At 33.4% G+C, this 17,338-nt stretch overlaps 1 protein-coding gene across 1 annotated transcript; it reads right to left on the reverse strand.

Moving 5' to 3' along the window:
- Positions 1–362: 362 nt before the first annotated feature.
- Positions 363–15,208, reverse strand: LOC110464724. The gene is made up of 10 exons (XM_021520088.1): positions 15,110–15,208; positions 12,635–12,842; positions 12,228–12,423; positions 8,643–8,723; positions 6,373–6,420; positions 5,887–5,955; positions 4,459–4,515; positions 3,933–4,004; positions 2,826–3,177; positions 363–2,410 (listed from the first exon to the last, which is right to left on the reverse strand). Exons 2-10 carry the CDS (start codon positions 12,821–12,823, stop codon positions 1,702–1,704), a joined length of 1,773 nt encoding a protein of 590 aa, XP_021375763.1. The 5' UTR covers positions 12,824–12,842; positions 15,110–15,208; the 3' UTR covers positions 363–1,701.
- Between the last annotated feature and the right edge of the window lie 2,130 nt (positions 15,209–17,338).

Raw genomic sequence — 17,338 nt, forward strand, 5'->3', positions numbered from 1 at the left:
TTTACTATAGTTTATATAGGGAAATCACATTTTGGACCAACATTTGTTGGGGGTGGCAAAATGTATTATGGTTCATATTGGCAAATGATGCTTTGGATATTACATGTTGATAACTTGATTGGAATTATAACCCTGAGTTGACAGTTTGATACTTTAAACATTTTGAGTCAGCCCTACTCCTAAGGAATGTAGGGCGGGGCCCAAAGGAGTCAGTGTGCTAAGATTTCTTCATTTTCCTTGTTTAGAATCAGAGGTGCTAGTTTCAAATACTTTTCAGTCTTAAATCTGTATGCTAGATATTGAATAAGGTGGTTTTATTGTTTTTTGATGACTTTGAATAATATTTCTGTTCATGTTTTAAAAACAAAAATCAACTCTTTGTATAAATATATCAAAACTCGGGTGACCCCTAAGGCCTATGGGCCTCTTGTTTAAAGTCCATGCAGGTATGTACGGAGGTCAGGTACATATATATCCCACTAGGCCACAGCTGATATCAAACGGAGTACACTGAACCCGACATGGTATTATATGAGATGTCTGTAAAAGGTGAAATATACAAAAGAAGCTTAACAAGAAATGACATGAGGTGAGCGTTAATCACCTGGTTAGTTGATTAAATTAGTTACATACGTACACGTGCTCGTAAGCAAATACAGATTGTATATCCGGTAGTCAGTGATATGGAAATAGCAAGTCTTTACTAAATTCTTTCCAGTCCTTTGATAAATCTTTAAATGCAGATATCGGTTGCATGTGTACACAACTAATGCAAGACCAGGTTAGTTAAATATTTTCACATTTTGTTCACAGTATACTCTATCAGGTACACGTAACTGATTCACTACTGTATATTGACATGCTTCACGATTCAATAACACACCCTTTTCATCGTACATTGACATTGCGAAGTAACACACTATTCCATTGATGAGTTAATATAATCATTGTTCATGTAGGAATACCAATTCAACTATCTTCATATTATTTATCTAGCATAATTTAAGCATGATTTGTTTCAGTATGAAAATGTAAATATTACCTCAGACATATAGTTCTAGTGTAAACAGTATGTTGCGTATGTTAAGTAATTGTATATTTGTAAGTAGTCTTTACCATACATTGCTTTAGTATACAATTCATCTCAGTCCTTTGTAATAATGTAAATGTATTTAGAATTGCAAAGACCAAATATGCCTTCTACAATGGTGCACAGGAAAAGTAAATATTAAATTGAGTGGAGCGTCTGCAACTGTAATTTGTATGCTTTTTCATGTCATCGTTAAACATCGTGTATTTTTTAATCAGTTAGAATATTGTATTATTATATTCAATACATTATTAAAATTTTGCTAAAATCACAGGTAACTTTTAAAATCCTTTGTCAAATGAATCATATATTGATACGCATATACAATAATTCTGACAGCATATGTCAGTCTTACAAATTAAACTGACAAATAGCAGCAAGCAGTGTGTGAGACTGACACACGCTGTCAGATTTAGTGGACGAAATGCCTGTCTCTCTGTGTGTCTTTTCCACACTTGCTTGTACACTGTTTTTTCTTAAATTTTGATGATACATCTCTATCGCAAAAACACATATTTATTTCATAGTTACCCATCAACAAAATATTTCAAGAGTTTTTACTCTGTATCCCATGTTACAGTTCCTGTCACGAATCTACATAAACAAATAGCTTACAAGATAGTCATGCTGTAGGATTCAGGGTTGTTAAGAATGGTCATGAAGTCGCGACGGAGTTCTTGGGATGATGTGTAACCCACTGGAAGCTCCAGCGTGTTGCTACAGGTGTGCGCCACAGGATGCATGGCCAGACCCTCCACACGGCTGAAAAGCACCTTTATAGGGCTATCCTGTGGAAGGGCGTCTGAACCTGTGAGGAATACCAAGAAGTGCGATAGGTCCTCAGGACACAGGACGGAAATAAAGTCTTTCAAGAAATAAAAGACACGATCTTCCTCTTCACGCAAGTGTTCTACATCAGTCTCAATACGGTCAATCACTCTCTGCGGTGTTGGTTCGAGCACTCTGTATATACGATTTAATTCTTCTATGTTCAGTCGATTCCAAAAGAGTTCTAAATGAGAAGGTGGAATGCCGGACTTCATCCAAGTTGTAAACATCATGCAAGTTCCACAGAGCTGTGTTTTGCCTAAGTTCAAAATATTCTGTCGAAAGTTTTCCTTTTTAGGTTGACCTGTGAGTGAATACCTGGTGAACATATCCAGCAATGAGCTGACATTTCCTTGTGTAAGGTTATCGAAATCAGCCAGCCCTTTCCTGGTTAACATTCTCTCATTTGGAGTGAGAAACAAAAGAACGTCCTTCAAAATTGACTCTTCATCTTCAACAACAGCACTGTGAATCATTGTGTACAGCATGCATCTGAAAAACAACAACATGATTCATTATGTGTTCAACGCAAAACATATCTTATGCACCTGGAATAACTAGAACGGTGCATTTTCCTTTTAAAACGATGTTTGCTTTATACAGGAATTGCTCTACATAGTAGCTAATGACGGATGCGGATTCAGATTTCAACAAAGTTAAGGTGTGAAAATATATTTATTAAAATAAATAAATCTATTTATTATTGAATGGTTTAATATTGATAGGTGTTTGTATAAAATTATTACACACGAAAACTCGTAGCCAAACAAGTTATAAACATTTATTGCAGCCTAAATTTTACATCCTGTGGTTTTTTTTTTACGTTTCCTACATCTATAAATGAATAATAATACAGATTTACATAAAGATGTTTAAATGAGCAGATATTTAAAATAGATGTAAATACCTTGAGAGTCGGACAGGAAATGTACCAGTTAGAGCCACGCTGTGACTGAGAATCCTTCCTAGAATCGGGTACACACGCTGGGCCTCTGCAAATTTACTGGCCCCTAAATATGGAACAAGGGAGTTCTCTCCCCTGAAATATTCTCTGAAGGCTCTGTCCCAAAAGGTCGAGAACGCATCCTTTGTTAGACCACCTGTGTCCATTCCGATTTCCCCTACAAACCTTACATACAAGCGTTTGGTAACAATCGTCTCGTCATTATACAAATCCAGTAAATTAGCAAGGATAGACTGTCGGTTCAGGTCCACGTGTTGTATCTCGTCACCAATACTTCCTTGTAGAGCTTCCATACCTGAAATTAGTGTTTATTGTTTTTATAATGTCATCACAAAATGACCGTAATTTTTATCATTAAGTTTGATTAAAATGGTAATTCTGAGTTGAAATTATATAAACTGTACATACAAAATGTACACATTTGAAGGAAGCGTGATCAATCACTGTTATATATAATAACACATAGTCTATAAAACAGCATAATTGATAGCATGGATACCTGATGTGAAATACGACAGAAATCATTATTTCGTATAGTTATAAACTATGTATACATGTATATATGTTAATTGATATGTCCTGTGGTGTTTTTTTTTACAGTACTGAGTATTGGCTCAATATGCCTATCACATGGTTGTTTGGTAGAAATCGTTAAAATAGTTATTGATACAGTAGTGCATTGTGACGTTTACAATATTTAATTAATATATATAAAAGAAGCTTCATTTGAAAAAAATGTACATTCCTTTTGTAATGTTAGTCAAAAACGGTACATCGTATAATAACAAACAGTTAACCTTGTTTAATATCAGTCATACATGATACACAATAAATGATAAAACGTTTGTTACGAAAAATAGAATTCATTAAATCTGTTAAATATTGATTGTTCATGAAAAAAAGTACAATAAAAAAAATGAATATTGATAAATAATTAACATTTGTTTTAAATATCAGTTTTGAATGAAAATTATTGTGTAAGACTTAATTCTTTGTAATACATAGGAGTTATAAATGACATCAGATAAATCATATATAATATACACTTACATTGTGCTATGTTCGGAGAAAACTGCTCCACCCTGTTAGCATCATCCGTGTCCAACTGGTTAACAACCTCAGCTATTAAATCGAGCAATTAGTGCAAAATTAATCAAATAACACTAACAAAAGGAATAGCAAACTACACAAGAAGGGCAAAACTTTATTTTTTCATGTAAAGACCATTGAAATCTGGTAAAAATATCTTAAAGCAGGTACAATCTAACTTTTATGTAATAACTCTGAATCAACAACGAAAGTTACTCACTAACTTACTTCCGAAATAATTACATAATTAAACGAAGTATCATTTTGTACCTAACAGTGATTTGTTTCTTATAAAAAATTATGTACTTATATTTGAACGTCACATTACAATGCAACATACCTTATTCAATTACAGTGTATTTGATATAAAATTTCACTTCTTATATAATGTTAATTTTTGAATTAGTATACAAAGTGCTGTTTGCTTTTTGAGGTTGTCTACAGTTCCAATAGAAACTTTGAAGTTCACTTATTGGTAGATTTTTACCTTGACCCCTGCGTAATTCTTGAATTTGTCCTTCTGGTTCAGCGTCTGCACCAGGAACTAAAATTAAAGGATGTCTCCATATTAAAATATTAAATTGTACCTGTAAGATAATGTACCGAGTCACTATTATATTTCTTATAATGAATCATAGTTTATGTCCCCAATGCTGAAGAGAAATTCTGATAATAACGCATCTTATGACGATCAAGTGCGTATGTGTTGTGGAACCAATAAGACCCCTAAACATTTCTTATTTGGGGATTATCAATTTTAAAGTCTGTTTGTTTGTTGTCTGCTGTTTTATTGTGTGTGAGTGTGTGTGTGTTTGTTGTTATTTTTTGTTTTTGTTCCTATGAGTTTGGCTTTCCACATGCCTACTTTTTTGTTATTTTTTGTTATTGTTCCTTTGAGTTTGGCTTTCCACATGCCTACCTTTTTGTTAATTTTTGTTTTTGTTCCTTTGAGTTTGGCTCTCCACATGCCTACTTTTTTGTTATTTTTTGTTTTTGTTCCTTTGAGTTTGGCTTTCCACATGCCTACCTTTTTAAATATATGGTTCTGTCAGTATATTTACCTAATCACTATTGTCTATGTCATTATCAACAGTCAAATGTTTCGATGTCTTTTTGAAGTACAAGGTAACAGTACTACAGTTACCATCCGCGAAAGTGACATTAACACTAAATCTGTCAGTGGCTTCCTCTAAAATAACTTTTTATGAACTGTTTTGTAAGTGTCCTCCCGTCTCTTCTGAATGTTTCTTTGTTCATAAGTATCGATGTCACTTTGGCTGCAAGTGGCGTCCTTAAACCTACCATCAGTGTCTTCAATAGTAAAGCTATTAATCTTTAACTTAATTTAATAATAAAAAGAAATTGAACAAATATTATACAGAATATATATAACATATCAACAAAGTTATATACAAAATATCCTATAAATGTCACTAGAGTTCTACATATAGAATATCAATAACATATCAAAATTATTCTTTATATTAAAAATGTGTATAAAGAAAATATATTACACATTAACATAAACTTATATACATAACATGCATTCTAAATCAACATAGTTCTTGATACAGAACGTGTTATACATATCGGCGTGAGTATATGTATATAATATATATTTTTCCTATCGATAATTTCAAACATAAAATATATAATACATAATTCGATATATAAAATATCTAATTCATATCTATACATTAAATATAGCATATCTACATAGTTCTTTATATCGAAAATGTATAACATATCAATATAATGATATTAAATAAATTTAGAATATAAATTATGTGTGCAATGAAATAAATCGGGTACATTGTATATGTTATGACCAACCCACACACAAAATCTTAACAAAATTAAGAAATGAAGCAAAACGCGAAAATGTGTTCAGGAACATGATATGCATATAAGATACCTTGAATAAAAGGCGGAACAGCTCCATCTCTTTGGTACACTGGTTCCGGTACATCAATAAAGCCATCAACTGAAACGTGATAAAAACATATCTACTCAACAGATGTACTCGGATAACATAAAATAGTCCCACGAGAACAAGGGCAGGGCAAGGAGTTGAAATTGTGTTTGTCATGTTATTTATTAAGGGGGTAGTTGTACCTAAACAAAAAAGGTTTTATTCTGATTAGATTGTATCTTAACCTTAAAACTTTTACAACAAGCGCTCTACAAACCTATTCTAAATACTCTTCTTGGTCCGGAAGGCAGTGTGTAAGGGGGTTATAACATGAAAGTGAACCGGAGTACCACGAGAAAGCTCAAGTAATTGTCCTGGTAGGTAACATCCAATGTTCAATGTTAACTGAGCGTTAAAATATCAAGGCTACTTGCCTTATACCTTACGGCAACTAATTTAGGATAAAAGGAATCTACTAATTGTTATTACCTTCCTGGAATAAACGACGATCTGTTTCAGGCTGGTAATCAAAATATGCTGCAATGATAATTTACAATAAAATACATACGTACAGAAGATGGGAGATCCTCCGATTGAATATCAAATCGATATAAATTCCCATGCTTCTGATACATGTAGTTACAATTCCGGTCTGATGACCGATTCCCTTCTCTTATCAAAACTATTTACGTGCGCTACTCATAAACTCATTCCCTTACTTACTGATAACTAATTACCTTCTCTACTGATAACTAATTACCTTATCTGCTTATAACTAATTCCCTTCTCTACTGATAACTAATTCCCTTATCTACTGTAACTAATTCCCTTCTCTACTGATAACTAATTCCCTTATCTACTGATAACTAATTCCCTTCTCTACTGATAACTAATTCCAATCTCTACTGATAACAATTACCCTTCTCCACTAATAACTAAATTCCTTCTTTACTTATTAATAATTAATTACCTTATCTACTGATAACTTATAACCTTCTCTACTGATAACTAATCCCCCTTTCTACTGATAACTAATGCGCTTCTCTACTGATAGCTTTTTACCGTCTACTGATAACTTATTCCCTTCTGTACTGATAACTTATTACCTTCCCTACTAATAACTAATTCCCTTCTCTACTGATAACTAATTCCATTCTCTACTGATAACTAATTCCATACTCTACTGATAACTTTTTACCGTCTACTGATAACTTATTCCCCTCTGTACTGATAACTAATTACCTTCCCTAATAATACCTTATTACCTTCTCTATTGATAACTAATTCCATTCTCTACTGATAACTAATTACCTTTCCTACCCATGAATAATAGCTTCTCTACTCAAAACTAATTCCCTTCTTTCCTCATAATATTAATAACCTTATCTACTGATACCTAATTCCTTCTCTACTGGTATTGAATTACCTTCTCTACTATAACTAATTATATAAGCACCTTCCCTACTGATAACTAATTACCTTCTCTACTCATAACTAAAAACACTCTCTACTGCTAACTTATTCCCTGTTTTACTGATACTTAATTACTTACTCTTCTCATAAATAATTTTCTTTTCTACTTATAATTAATTTCCATCTCTACTGATAACTATTACTTACTCAACTGATAATTAATTACCTTCTTTCCTCATAACTAATTCCCTCTCTACTCATAACTATTTTCCTGCTCTACTGATAACAAAGTATCTTCTCTTCCGATAACTAATTGCCTTCTCAACTGATAACGTATTACATTCTCTTCTCATTAGTTATTGCTGCTCTACTGATAACTAATTACCTTCTCGACTGATAACTTATTACTTTCTCTACTCATAACTAATTATCCTTTCTACTGATAACATATTCCCTTCTCGACTGTAAACTAGTGACCTTCTCTACTCATAACTAATTACCGTGTCTACTTATAACTAATTCCCTTCTCTGCTGATAACTAATTCCCTTCTCTGCTGATAACTAATTCCCTTCTCTGCTGATAACTAATTACCTTCTCTGCTGATAACTAGTTACAAAGCATTGAATTGGCCGCTCAACTGAAGATTTTCTCTGAAATACGTGACACGCAGAACGATTAATCTTTTTGTCTACCCTGGTTGACTTTTTATCTCTGCTTCAAGATTTCAGAAACATAAAGATAAATCTCTGTCTGGTAAAGTATACCTGTATTTCCTCTATTGATGGATAAAACGTACAGATAAATCTCTGTCTGGTAAAGTATACCTGTATTTCCTCTATTGAGTAGATATAACGTACAGATAAATCTCTGTCTGGTAAAGTATACCTGTATTTCCTCTATTGAGTAGATATAACGTACAGATAAATCTCTGTCTGGTAAAGTATACCTGTATTTCCTCTATTGAGTAGATATAACGTACAGATAAATCTCTGTCTGGTAAAGTATACCTGTATTTCCTCTATTGAGTAGATATAACGTACAGATAAATCTCTGTCTGGTAAAGTATACCTGTATTTCCTCTATTGAGTAGATATAACGTACAGATAAATCTCTGTCTGGTAAAGTATACCTGTATTTCCTCTATTGAGTAGATATAACGTACAGATAAATCTCTGTCTGGTAAAGTATACCTGTATTTCCTCTATTGAGTAGATATAACGTACAGATAAATCTCTGTCTGGTAAAGTATACCTGTATTTCCTCTATTGAGTAGATATAACGTACAGATAAATCTCTGTCTGGTAAAGTATACCTGTATTTCCTCCATTGAGTAGACATAACGTACCTCCTCCTCCAAAGATTGGGATTGGATCAGGCATTCCTTGTGGTTCCACTGGGTGAGTAGCTTGTGTTTGCTGGACTTGCCCTTCGAGTAAAATGTAAATATATAAAACAATACGTTCATCATATCAATTCAAGGTACTCTGTATACTGTCCATAATTCTAGATAGGCTGTACATTTTCAATACCGAATTCTATGTTTACTGTTTGCCTTTCACAGCTTAGTATTGGTGCACTAGATACCCTACAAAACAAATAGAGTTGTGTTACATTGGTATGTAACTCCCTGGTATCACAGAAAAGCAACTGCCTGTCCTACTGATAAAAAATGACGTTCTATTCAAAACTATTCAAAACTATTCAAAATTGATCCCCGATCATGTTGAACACCACGTGAATACAGAATCTGGCCGCTTTGTTTTACTGGAGTTGAAAGCGAGTATCATTATTTGTTTATATGTTCAAATGCTTATGTAAGTCAAATCCGCAGAAAATATATACCTATTTATTACCTCTAATCCATCTGTTCATAAAATGAAAGGGTTAATATCAATATGCAATGTTAGATTATTATCAAATCTATCGCTGTTCATACAATAACTAGAAAGACAATTAAAAAATAATATGTGAATTTCACACATCAAACTGTAAACTTTTGTATACATATAGATATTACTGACAAACCTAACATAATTGCATTGTATAATGAGTGTGGTTATAGCTTGTTTATCATGGTTTGTTTGTTATATCCCTGATTGAAGGTATTTGTATCTGTCTATTACAGTATTGCATGATAGGATTGTAACACTGTCTTTTATACCTTTGTAATAGTATATGGTATGATGAGTATGATAGTGACTATTATGCCATGGTATGATTGCACTGTATGGTGTGGAATACTATCTATAATACATGTATCATGTAGTGCGAGTAATATATGTGTGACACTGTAATAATATTATTGTAGGATTGTACTGTAAGATGGATACACCAGTGCCTGCTATACCACTGTGTGAACGCACGGTATGGGTAGATGAAATGCTATGTATTATACCATCGTAACAGTATTGTAAAATGAGTGTAATACTGTATATCACTGTATGATGAGTGTCATTGTATGCGCAGTGCGTTATATTGTCTATTATAACAAGGTATGATAGTTCGTATGAACAGTGTAATAGTGTGTTTATCATTGTATGAGGAGTGTAATAATTTCCACTATATTATTGTTCGCTTGCATAGTAAGATGAATGCTTTACGGTCAACCATATCATTGTTATATTGTACTTTTTGTTGCGCACAATAGTGTGTCTGAGTGATAATAAAAATCTCTGAAAATCTCTGAATCTCTGACACCTAATCCCGGTCCTACTTAACAGATAACGAACCCCCGTTCAGACGGATAACCTACTCCCGTCCAACTGATACTGTAGCTTATCCCCTGTCCTGTTCAAAACTAATCCCATATCCTAATGATAACTAATCCCCCGTCCTATTGACAACTAACCCCTGTCCTGTTCAAAACTAATCCCATATCCTATTGACAACTAACCCCTCGTCCTATTGACAACTAACCCCTCGTCCTATTGACACCTAACCCCTCGTCCTATTGACAACTACCCCCTGTCCTATTGACAACTAACCCCTGTCCTATTGACAACTTACCCTGTCCTATTGACAACTAACCCATGTCCTATTGACAACTAACCCCTGTCCTATTGACAACTAACCCCTGTCCTATTGACAACTAACCCCTGTCCTATTGACAACTAACCCCTGTCCTGCTAGTAATCCCCGCCCACTGTTTACTAATCCCCGTCGTACTGATAACTATTCTCCGTTCTTCTGACCAACTGATAAACTAAATTGATAATTAAATGATAACCCAAAATGACTAATACATTACAATCATCCCTATATTCATTTTATGTCAATTCATTCACTGTAGATGTGCAGCAAGCTAGTCATTTTCAATTTTATCTTCACTAAAAAAACTATTAATTAAATATGATTACACAGTAAACGTCTACTGATAATCTATAGAGATACAATAAACCTCTACTGATGATCTATAGATACACAGTAAACCTCTACTGATGATCTAAAGAGACACAGTAAACCTCTACTGATGATCTATAGATACACAGTAAACCTCTACTGATGATCTATAGATACACAGTAAACCTCTACTGATGATCTAAAGAGACACAGTAAACATCTACTGATAATCTATAGATACACAATTAACCTCTACTGATGATCTATAGAGACACAATAAACCTCTACTGATAATCTATAGATACACAATTAACCTCTACTGATGATCTATAGATACACAATAAACCTCTACTGATAATCTATAGATACACAATTAACCTCTACTGATGATCTATAGATACACAATAAACCTCTACTGATAATCTATAGAGACACAATAAACCTCTACTGATGATCTATAGATACACAATAAACCTCTACTGATAATCTATAGATACACAATTAACCTCTACTGATGATCTATAGATACACAATAAACCTCTACTGATAATCTATAGAGACACAATAAACCTCTACTGATGATCTATAGATACACAATAAACCTCTACTGATAATCTATAGATACACAATTAACCTCTACTGATGATCTATAGATACACAATAAACCTCTACTGATAATCTATAGAGACACAATAAACCTCTACTGATGATCTATAGAGACACAATAAACCTCTACTGATAATCTATAGATACACAATTAACCTCTACTGATGATCTATAGATACACAATAAACCTCTACTGATAATCTATAGAGACACAATAAACCTCTACTGATGATCTATAGAGACACAATAAACCTCTACTGATAATCTATAGATACACAATTAACCTCTACTGATGATCTATAGATACACAATAAACCTCTACTGATAATCTATAGAGACACAATAAACCTCTACTGATGATCTATAGAGACACAATAAACCTCTACTGATAATCTATAGATACACAATTAACCTCTACTGATGATCTATAGATACACAATAAACCTCTACTGATAATCTATAGAGACACAATAAACCTCTACTGATGATCTATAGAGACACAATAAACCTCTACTGATAATCTATAGATACACAATTAACCTCTACTGATGATCTATAGAGACACAATAAACCTCTACTGATGATCTATAGAGACACAATAAACCTCTACTGATAATCTATAGATACACAATTAACCTCTACTGATGATCTATAGAGACACAATAAACCTCTACTGATGATCTATAGAGACACAATAAACCTCTACTGATAATCTATAGATACACAATTAACCTCTACTGATGATCTATAGAGACACAATAAACCTCTACTGATAATCTATAGATACACAATTAACCTCTACTGATGATCTATAGATACACAATTAACCTGTACTGATGATTATAGAGACACAATTAACCTCTACTGATGATCTATAGAGACACAATATACCTCTACTGATGATCTATAGATACACAATAAACCTCTACTGATGTTCTATAGAGACACAATAAACCTCTGTTAATCTACTTAAACCTCAACAAACCTGGCACTCCTTGCTCCTGTATAGGATGGGAAGTGTGTATCTCGTGGGGAGGGGGAACTGTTACGTTGGCTCTCACTTCAGAAATCTGCCTGGTGAAATTGTCAATGATGCGTGCAGCCTCGATGTGAATGTCTTTGACCATGTCTCGCAATGCGCTGTATTCCCCAACCCTGATTATATGTTTTTCTTCCAGAACCTAATATTGTTCAACAAAAAATAGAACGAGAAATCGAGTAAATAACGACAAACAGCAAAACATACTAATGATGATAATACAAATATTGACCCGAATTAGCTCTTTCTAGGTATAGTGTTAATTGATGGCGTCACAACAATACTAACCAGAAATACATTTTGTGCAACACAGTAATTCAATCCAGCGGTTTATCAAAACAAGTATAATTTACCTGCATTGCCGTTAAGATGCTCCTGCTAGCCTGCTGCACAAACCTTGGTGTAAGATATATTGATAACTGAAATTTGAAAACTTCCCAGCTATCTTGCAGTGAGGGATGAATGTATCCATGTAAGGCTTTACACATTTCAGAATGAAGTTGGCGGACCCTGAGCTCGGCTTCCTCGGCAGTGTAAGCCATATAGCTGTTTAGGTATAAACTGTAAAGAGATAACTCATACTTAGACGATAATTATAACTTGACAATCTAATTTAAACGCAGATTTTTGTTTATTCCACTCTGGTACTGTACGTTCCATTTAACATAGAGTATTGGAGTAGAATAAAAGATCCTTGTCTTACAGCTGACCCATGTGTAGATACTAACGACATATAATCCAAGCCTTCTACCCTATGTTAAGGTATTATACCGACACTAAATAGTCGGTAAACTGTTTATGTGAAGCACGCATCAGCAGTTTTCATATATATATTTACAGACATAATATGAACAAGTTTGAGTTGTTTACGACCGGAATATCAGTAATTTATTAAAATTGATTTCTTTGCCACAATTATATCAAAATAATCGTCTGAAACAATGAAACTACCCCTAAAGGCCTATTCACTGATACCAACCTACAGAGTAAATGGGAGCTTTTTATATCGTGAATATATTGCATTGAAACGACAGAGGTTTAGCGGGCTAAATGACAAAAAATGCAAATTTGAATCGGAGTCCCATCATTCGGGTTCATATTAATTTTCCCTGAAGCATACATGTACTACATCGAGTAAAATCTGGAAAAAAAAGTATTACACAAGCCCCCCTCCCCCTAAAAAAAGAAACACTTTTCTAGGTTTAGCAACACATGCTGACCTATTCATATTCTCAGATAAGTTGCGTCACGATGGCGAAATGCTACAATCTATGTTAAAGGTTCAAAAAGCCCTCTACAAGATGTTAAAGACACCCACAATTTCACCCCCTGGTAAGTCATTTTCAAATACCCTTATCAAAAATTGAAATGTATATATATACCGGTAGCAACCTAAACTTGTCCACACTGTTGGAATTACTTCTTTGCCCATATATATATATATATATATATATGTCAATTGAATATACTGAACTTGTACATTAGCTATTAAAAGGACACACAACCAGGTTAAATAATAAAGCATTAAGGCTGATGTCTTCATAAAAATAGCTGACCGGACTTACAACATGTCAATATCTCTTTTGAGACCCAACGTAATGCTACAAAATGATATATCATTTAAAGTCCATGTATATGCCTAGGTCATGCGGAGCTTAGGTTGTCTTTAACTATGTGTGGAGAGGCATACCGGTAACAAAAGTAGATGATTGTGTCTATGAGAATGTACAAACAATAGTAAAGGTTCCGGATAACACATTTTACTGGTAATCATATGTAAACCCAGAGATCTATGACCACAAAAACTACATAAACTTTATATAAAGTGTCCTTTCTTAAAAATAGCGTTGATATAAAAAAAAAATATACGAGTTTAAATGTTTATAACCTGTCTAGCGCATTCATTACATCACAGAATGCTATTAAATGGCACATCTTCTTAAGTTCATGTTTCGATCAAGGTTACTTAGCCTTTGTTTTCTTATTTATGATCTGCAAAAAAACATATTACTAGGGGGATTCTACTGTGATTAAAGTGGTTTCGCATGGCAACAACTATCTTGATTTGAGGTTAAGTTCCGCTCAACAGCTAATAGAAGAGAAATAAACAAACTTTAAATTAAGGGTCATTTCTTAGCACTCAGCTGGATCGCATAGGAGATTGACATGTCAAAAGCCCGGTTAACTATTTGACGTCGGCCTTAATGCTTTTCTGCCTTTTCCATATCTTTAATACTTTTGTAATAGCCAAAGTATATATAAGTACCGAGTTTTAATTTAGGTATTTGAATATGACTTATCAGGGGTCCGACATTTAGTGTGACTATGCAGCATCTTTTAGGGGGTTTGTTGACATTTACAGAGCCAATTTGATATCAGATTGAACAAAATATAATAAAGAAAAGCTTAATTAACACTGTAAATATATTTTAGTCGAGAATTTTGGCCTTTGTATAAATCAGGGTCACTTCACAGTGGCACGGGTACCAGTCGTGTTACAAGTGTAAAACCCTATAGGTACTTCTACTTTCGGTTTAACAATGATTATATAATGAATTTGTGAATTTTTGAGTATACCTATAATATCGTATCGAAACATCCGTTCATTGAGGAGAATATGATGAATAATTCATACTTGTGAGATATTGTGTAGACCAGGAAAGATAGAACAGATAAATATATGTTTTGGTCAATTTTAGATGTCATTTCCATTCACACCGGATGACAGACCAATGTCGATAAGATCAAAGTTTAACGAATAAAATTAAACCAATATAGTATTGCTATTTACCTTTAGACATTATCAACAAAGAACGTCATGCACTTACCAGACTAGTTCAGGTTAATTTGCATGCATCCGTACTCAAACACATGTACAGTTCAAGACGGGCTAAACAGCTAATACAAAGTGCACATGCGCACATGTATTGCGATCGTGTGCTAAATATAGAATAAGGAACTTTAAAACTGTGTCAGCCTAAACAATTTAATACACAGAGACCTAAAACATGCTATCAAACAGTTACACAGATGAAGATGAAGAACTAGATATTTTTTTTTCTGCAAATTATATAATATAACAAGAGGTTCATCTACAGTGAATGAAAAATGGTTCAAGAAGTCTGAGGAAATATGATCTTCGGAAGGTCTGGTCATATTAATTAAAAAACCCACGTACGGGTTAACAGGCGACCTCTGGGTGTTATCTTCTAACCCTGATTGACCTGACGGCCCAGCACAGCCGAATTGCAACGGTCTCAGTCTTACACACCAAGTTTCAATACGTACCTTTGTTTGATTTGGAGTTTGAAGTATGGTTTTGTTAACATTTCGGTATTCTCTTGCGGTTTTTTGTATATAATAAGATCTTATTTGAAAAGAATCACGTTTATATAAAATTTAGAATGTGATTTTTTTCCACATACCAGTTCTTCGATACAGCAGAAGTCATACATTCTGCTGGTTCATGGCTTGAAGTCAGAACAGTGGTGTTAGAAGAAGAAAGTAAGATGGTGCATGTACATGTATGGTATGCCAGTGTATATTTATATGTAACGTACTCGTACCGTGTTGATAATTGTATTGATACTATAGTAGTTCGATCATACTGTGTTGATTGTAATATACCAGTGTTTATTTATAGGTAGAAATACCGTACTGTTTTGATTCAATTTCTATTTTTTGTTATTTTTTTGCGAAAAAGTTGTAAATTGTGACGTTATTTATAAAAGTCTGTGATTGCTGAACATCAGAAACCCTACATATTTGTATATGTTATAGAGATTCACAATCCAATACGCCATACCCCATATATACATGATCACTTCCTCAAAAACTCATTTAGACCAGTTTCTCAATGAATGTCAATTGGATTGAATATCAGGCTAGGCTTATTTAAGTAATTTTCAAACTTGTTTACAAACAAGACATGCACCCTGTCATTACAATCCAAATAAACAGTGTAGGGGAGAAAGCTCCAATTAAGCATGTGAAATGTGTTTTTTTGACTATTCAATATTCAATCATTTTCTATTTGGGTATTAACAAATGAATAAATCAAGTATATTTGTTGAAACCCCTCCTACATGAAATCCAAGGGGCATAGGCCTAACAGACCAGGGAATAACACATTGGCCATCCACCCACTGGATTTATAGGATAAGTTTCCAATAAAATACACATTTTGTTAACATTCAGAATTTTTCATAGTTTTTAGATAATGAGCATGGTATCAGTTATACCAAATATTGAGAAATATTTGTACTAATTGCACCCTAATGTAATAAGTGGGCATTTAAATATAAAATGAAATACATTTTTATTTTCATGTCCACATCTACTTGCTGGTGTGTCATTTAGAAGATCCATATACAATTCACTATTTCGGTTGCTAGCATGATTTCGTAGCTGACAAATTATTATATTAAATTGTCTTGCCCCATAGTATCTACATATGCTGGTTATTTATTTTGTATTATTAACACTATAAGAATTGATGATTTGTTTTAAGTTGTTGTAGAGAAGTATGGCCTGTAAGGAAATCCCCTAATCTTTGCCGCGAGGGAAATAGTTGTTTTGATAATAGCTTTAAATGATAATATTATGCTTTGCTACATGTATTTTTCAACATCAAACGAAATATTTTATTGTTGAGCGTGTTTTTTTTTTATTAGTCAAACAATCCAATACCTGCAATGAAAAATGGCAGGAAAATGGTATTCACACCATGCAGTTAAAATACTTTCTAAGATATTTTTATTTATATTTAGTTCAATAATGTTCTTTTTCTAATTTCTCTTTGAGCTTGCCATAAAACAACGTCAGTGTCATTTTTTTCCAGATAAACATCACATCATTCTATAAACACACAAACAAAGAGAGACGTGGCTATTAAAAGTCACAAATAATAGACTTTAAGTAAATAGTTATCAATCATACATTGTATATTTACTTTTGTACGGATGTCCTATTTTTATGTTTCGCAATGTTCAACATCGGTCATAATGGTAAAACGAGTCGTGTGACTTTCACAGATATATTTTCATCTTAGGAAAATA

The sequence above is a fragment of the Mizuhopecten yessoensis genome, unplaced genomic scaffold, assembly GCF_002113885.1.
Source record: "Mizuhopecten yessoensis strain PY_sf001 unplaced genomic scaffold, ASM211388v2 scaffold11027, whole genome shotgun sequence".
NCBI classification, from domain to species: Eukaryota; Metazoa; Mollusca; class Bivalvia; order Pectinida; family Pectinidae; genus Mizuhopecten; species Mizuhopecten yessoensis.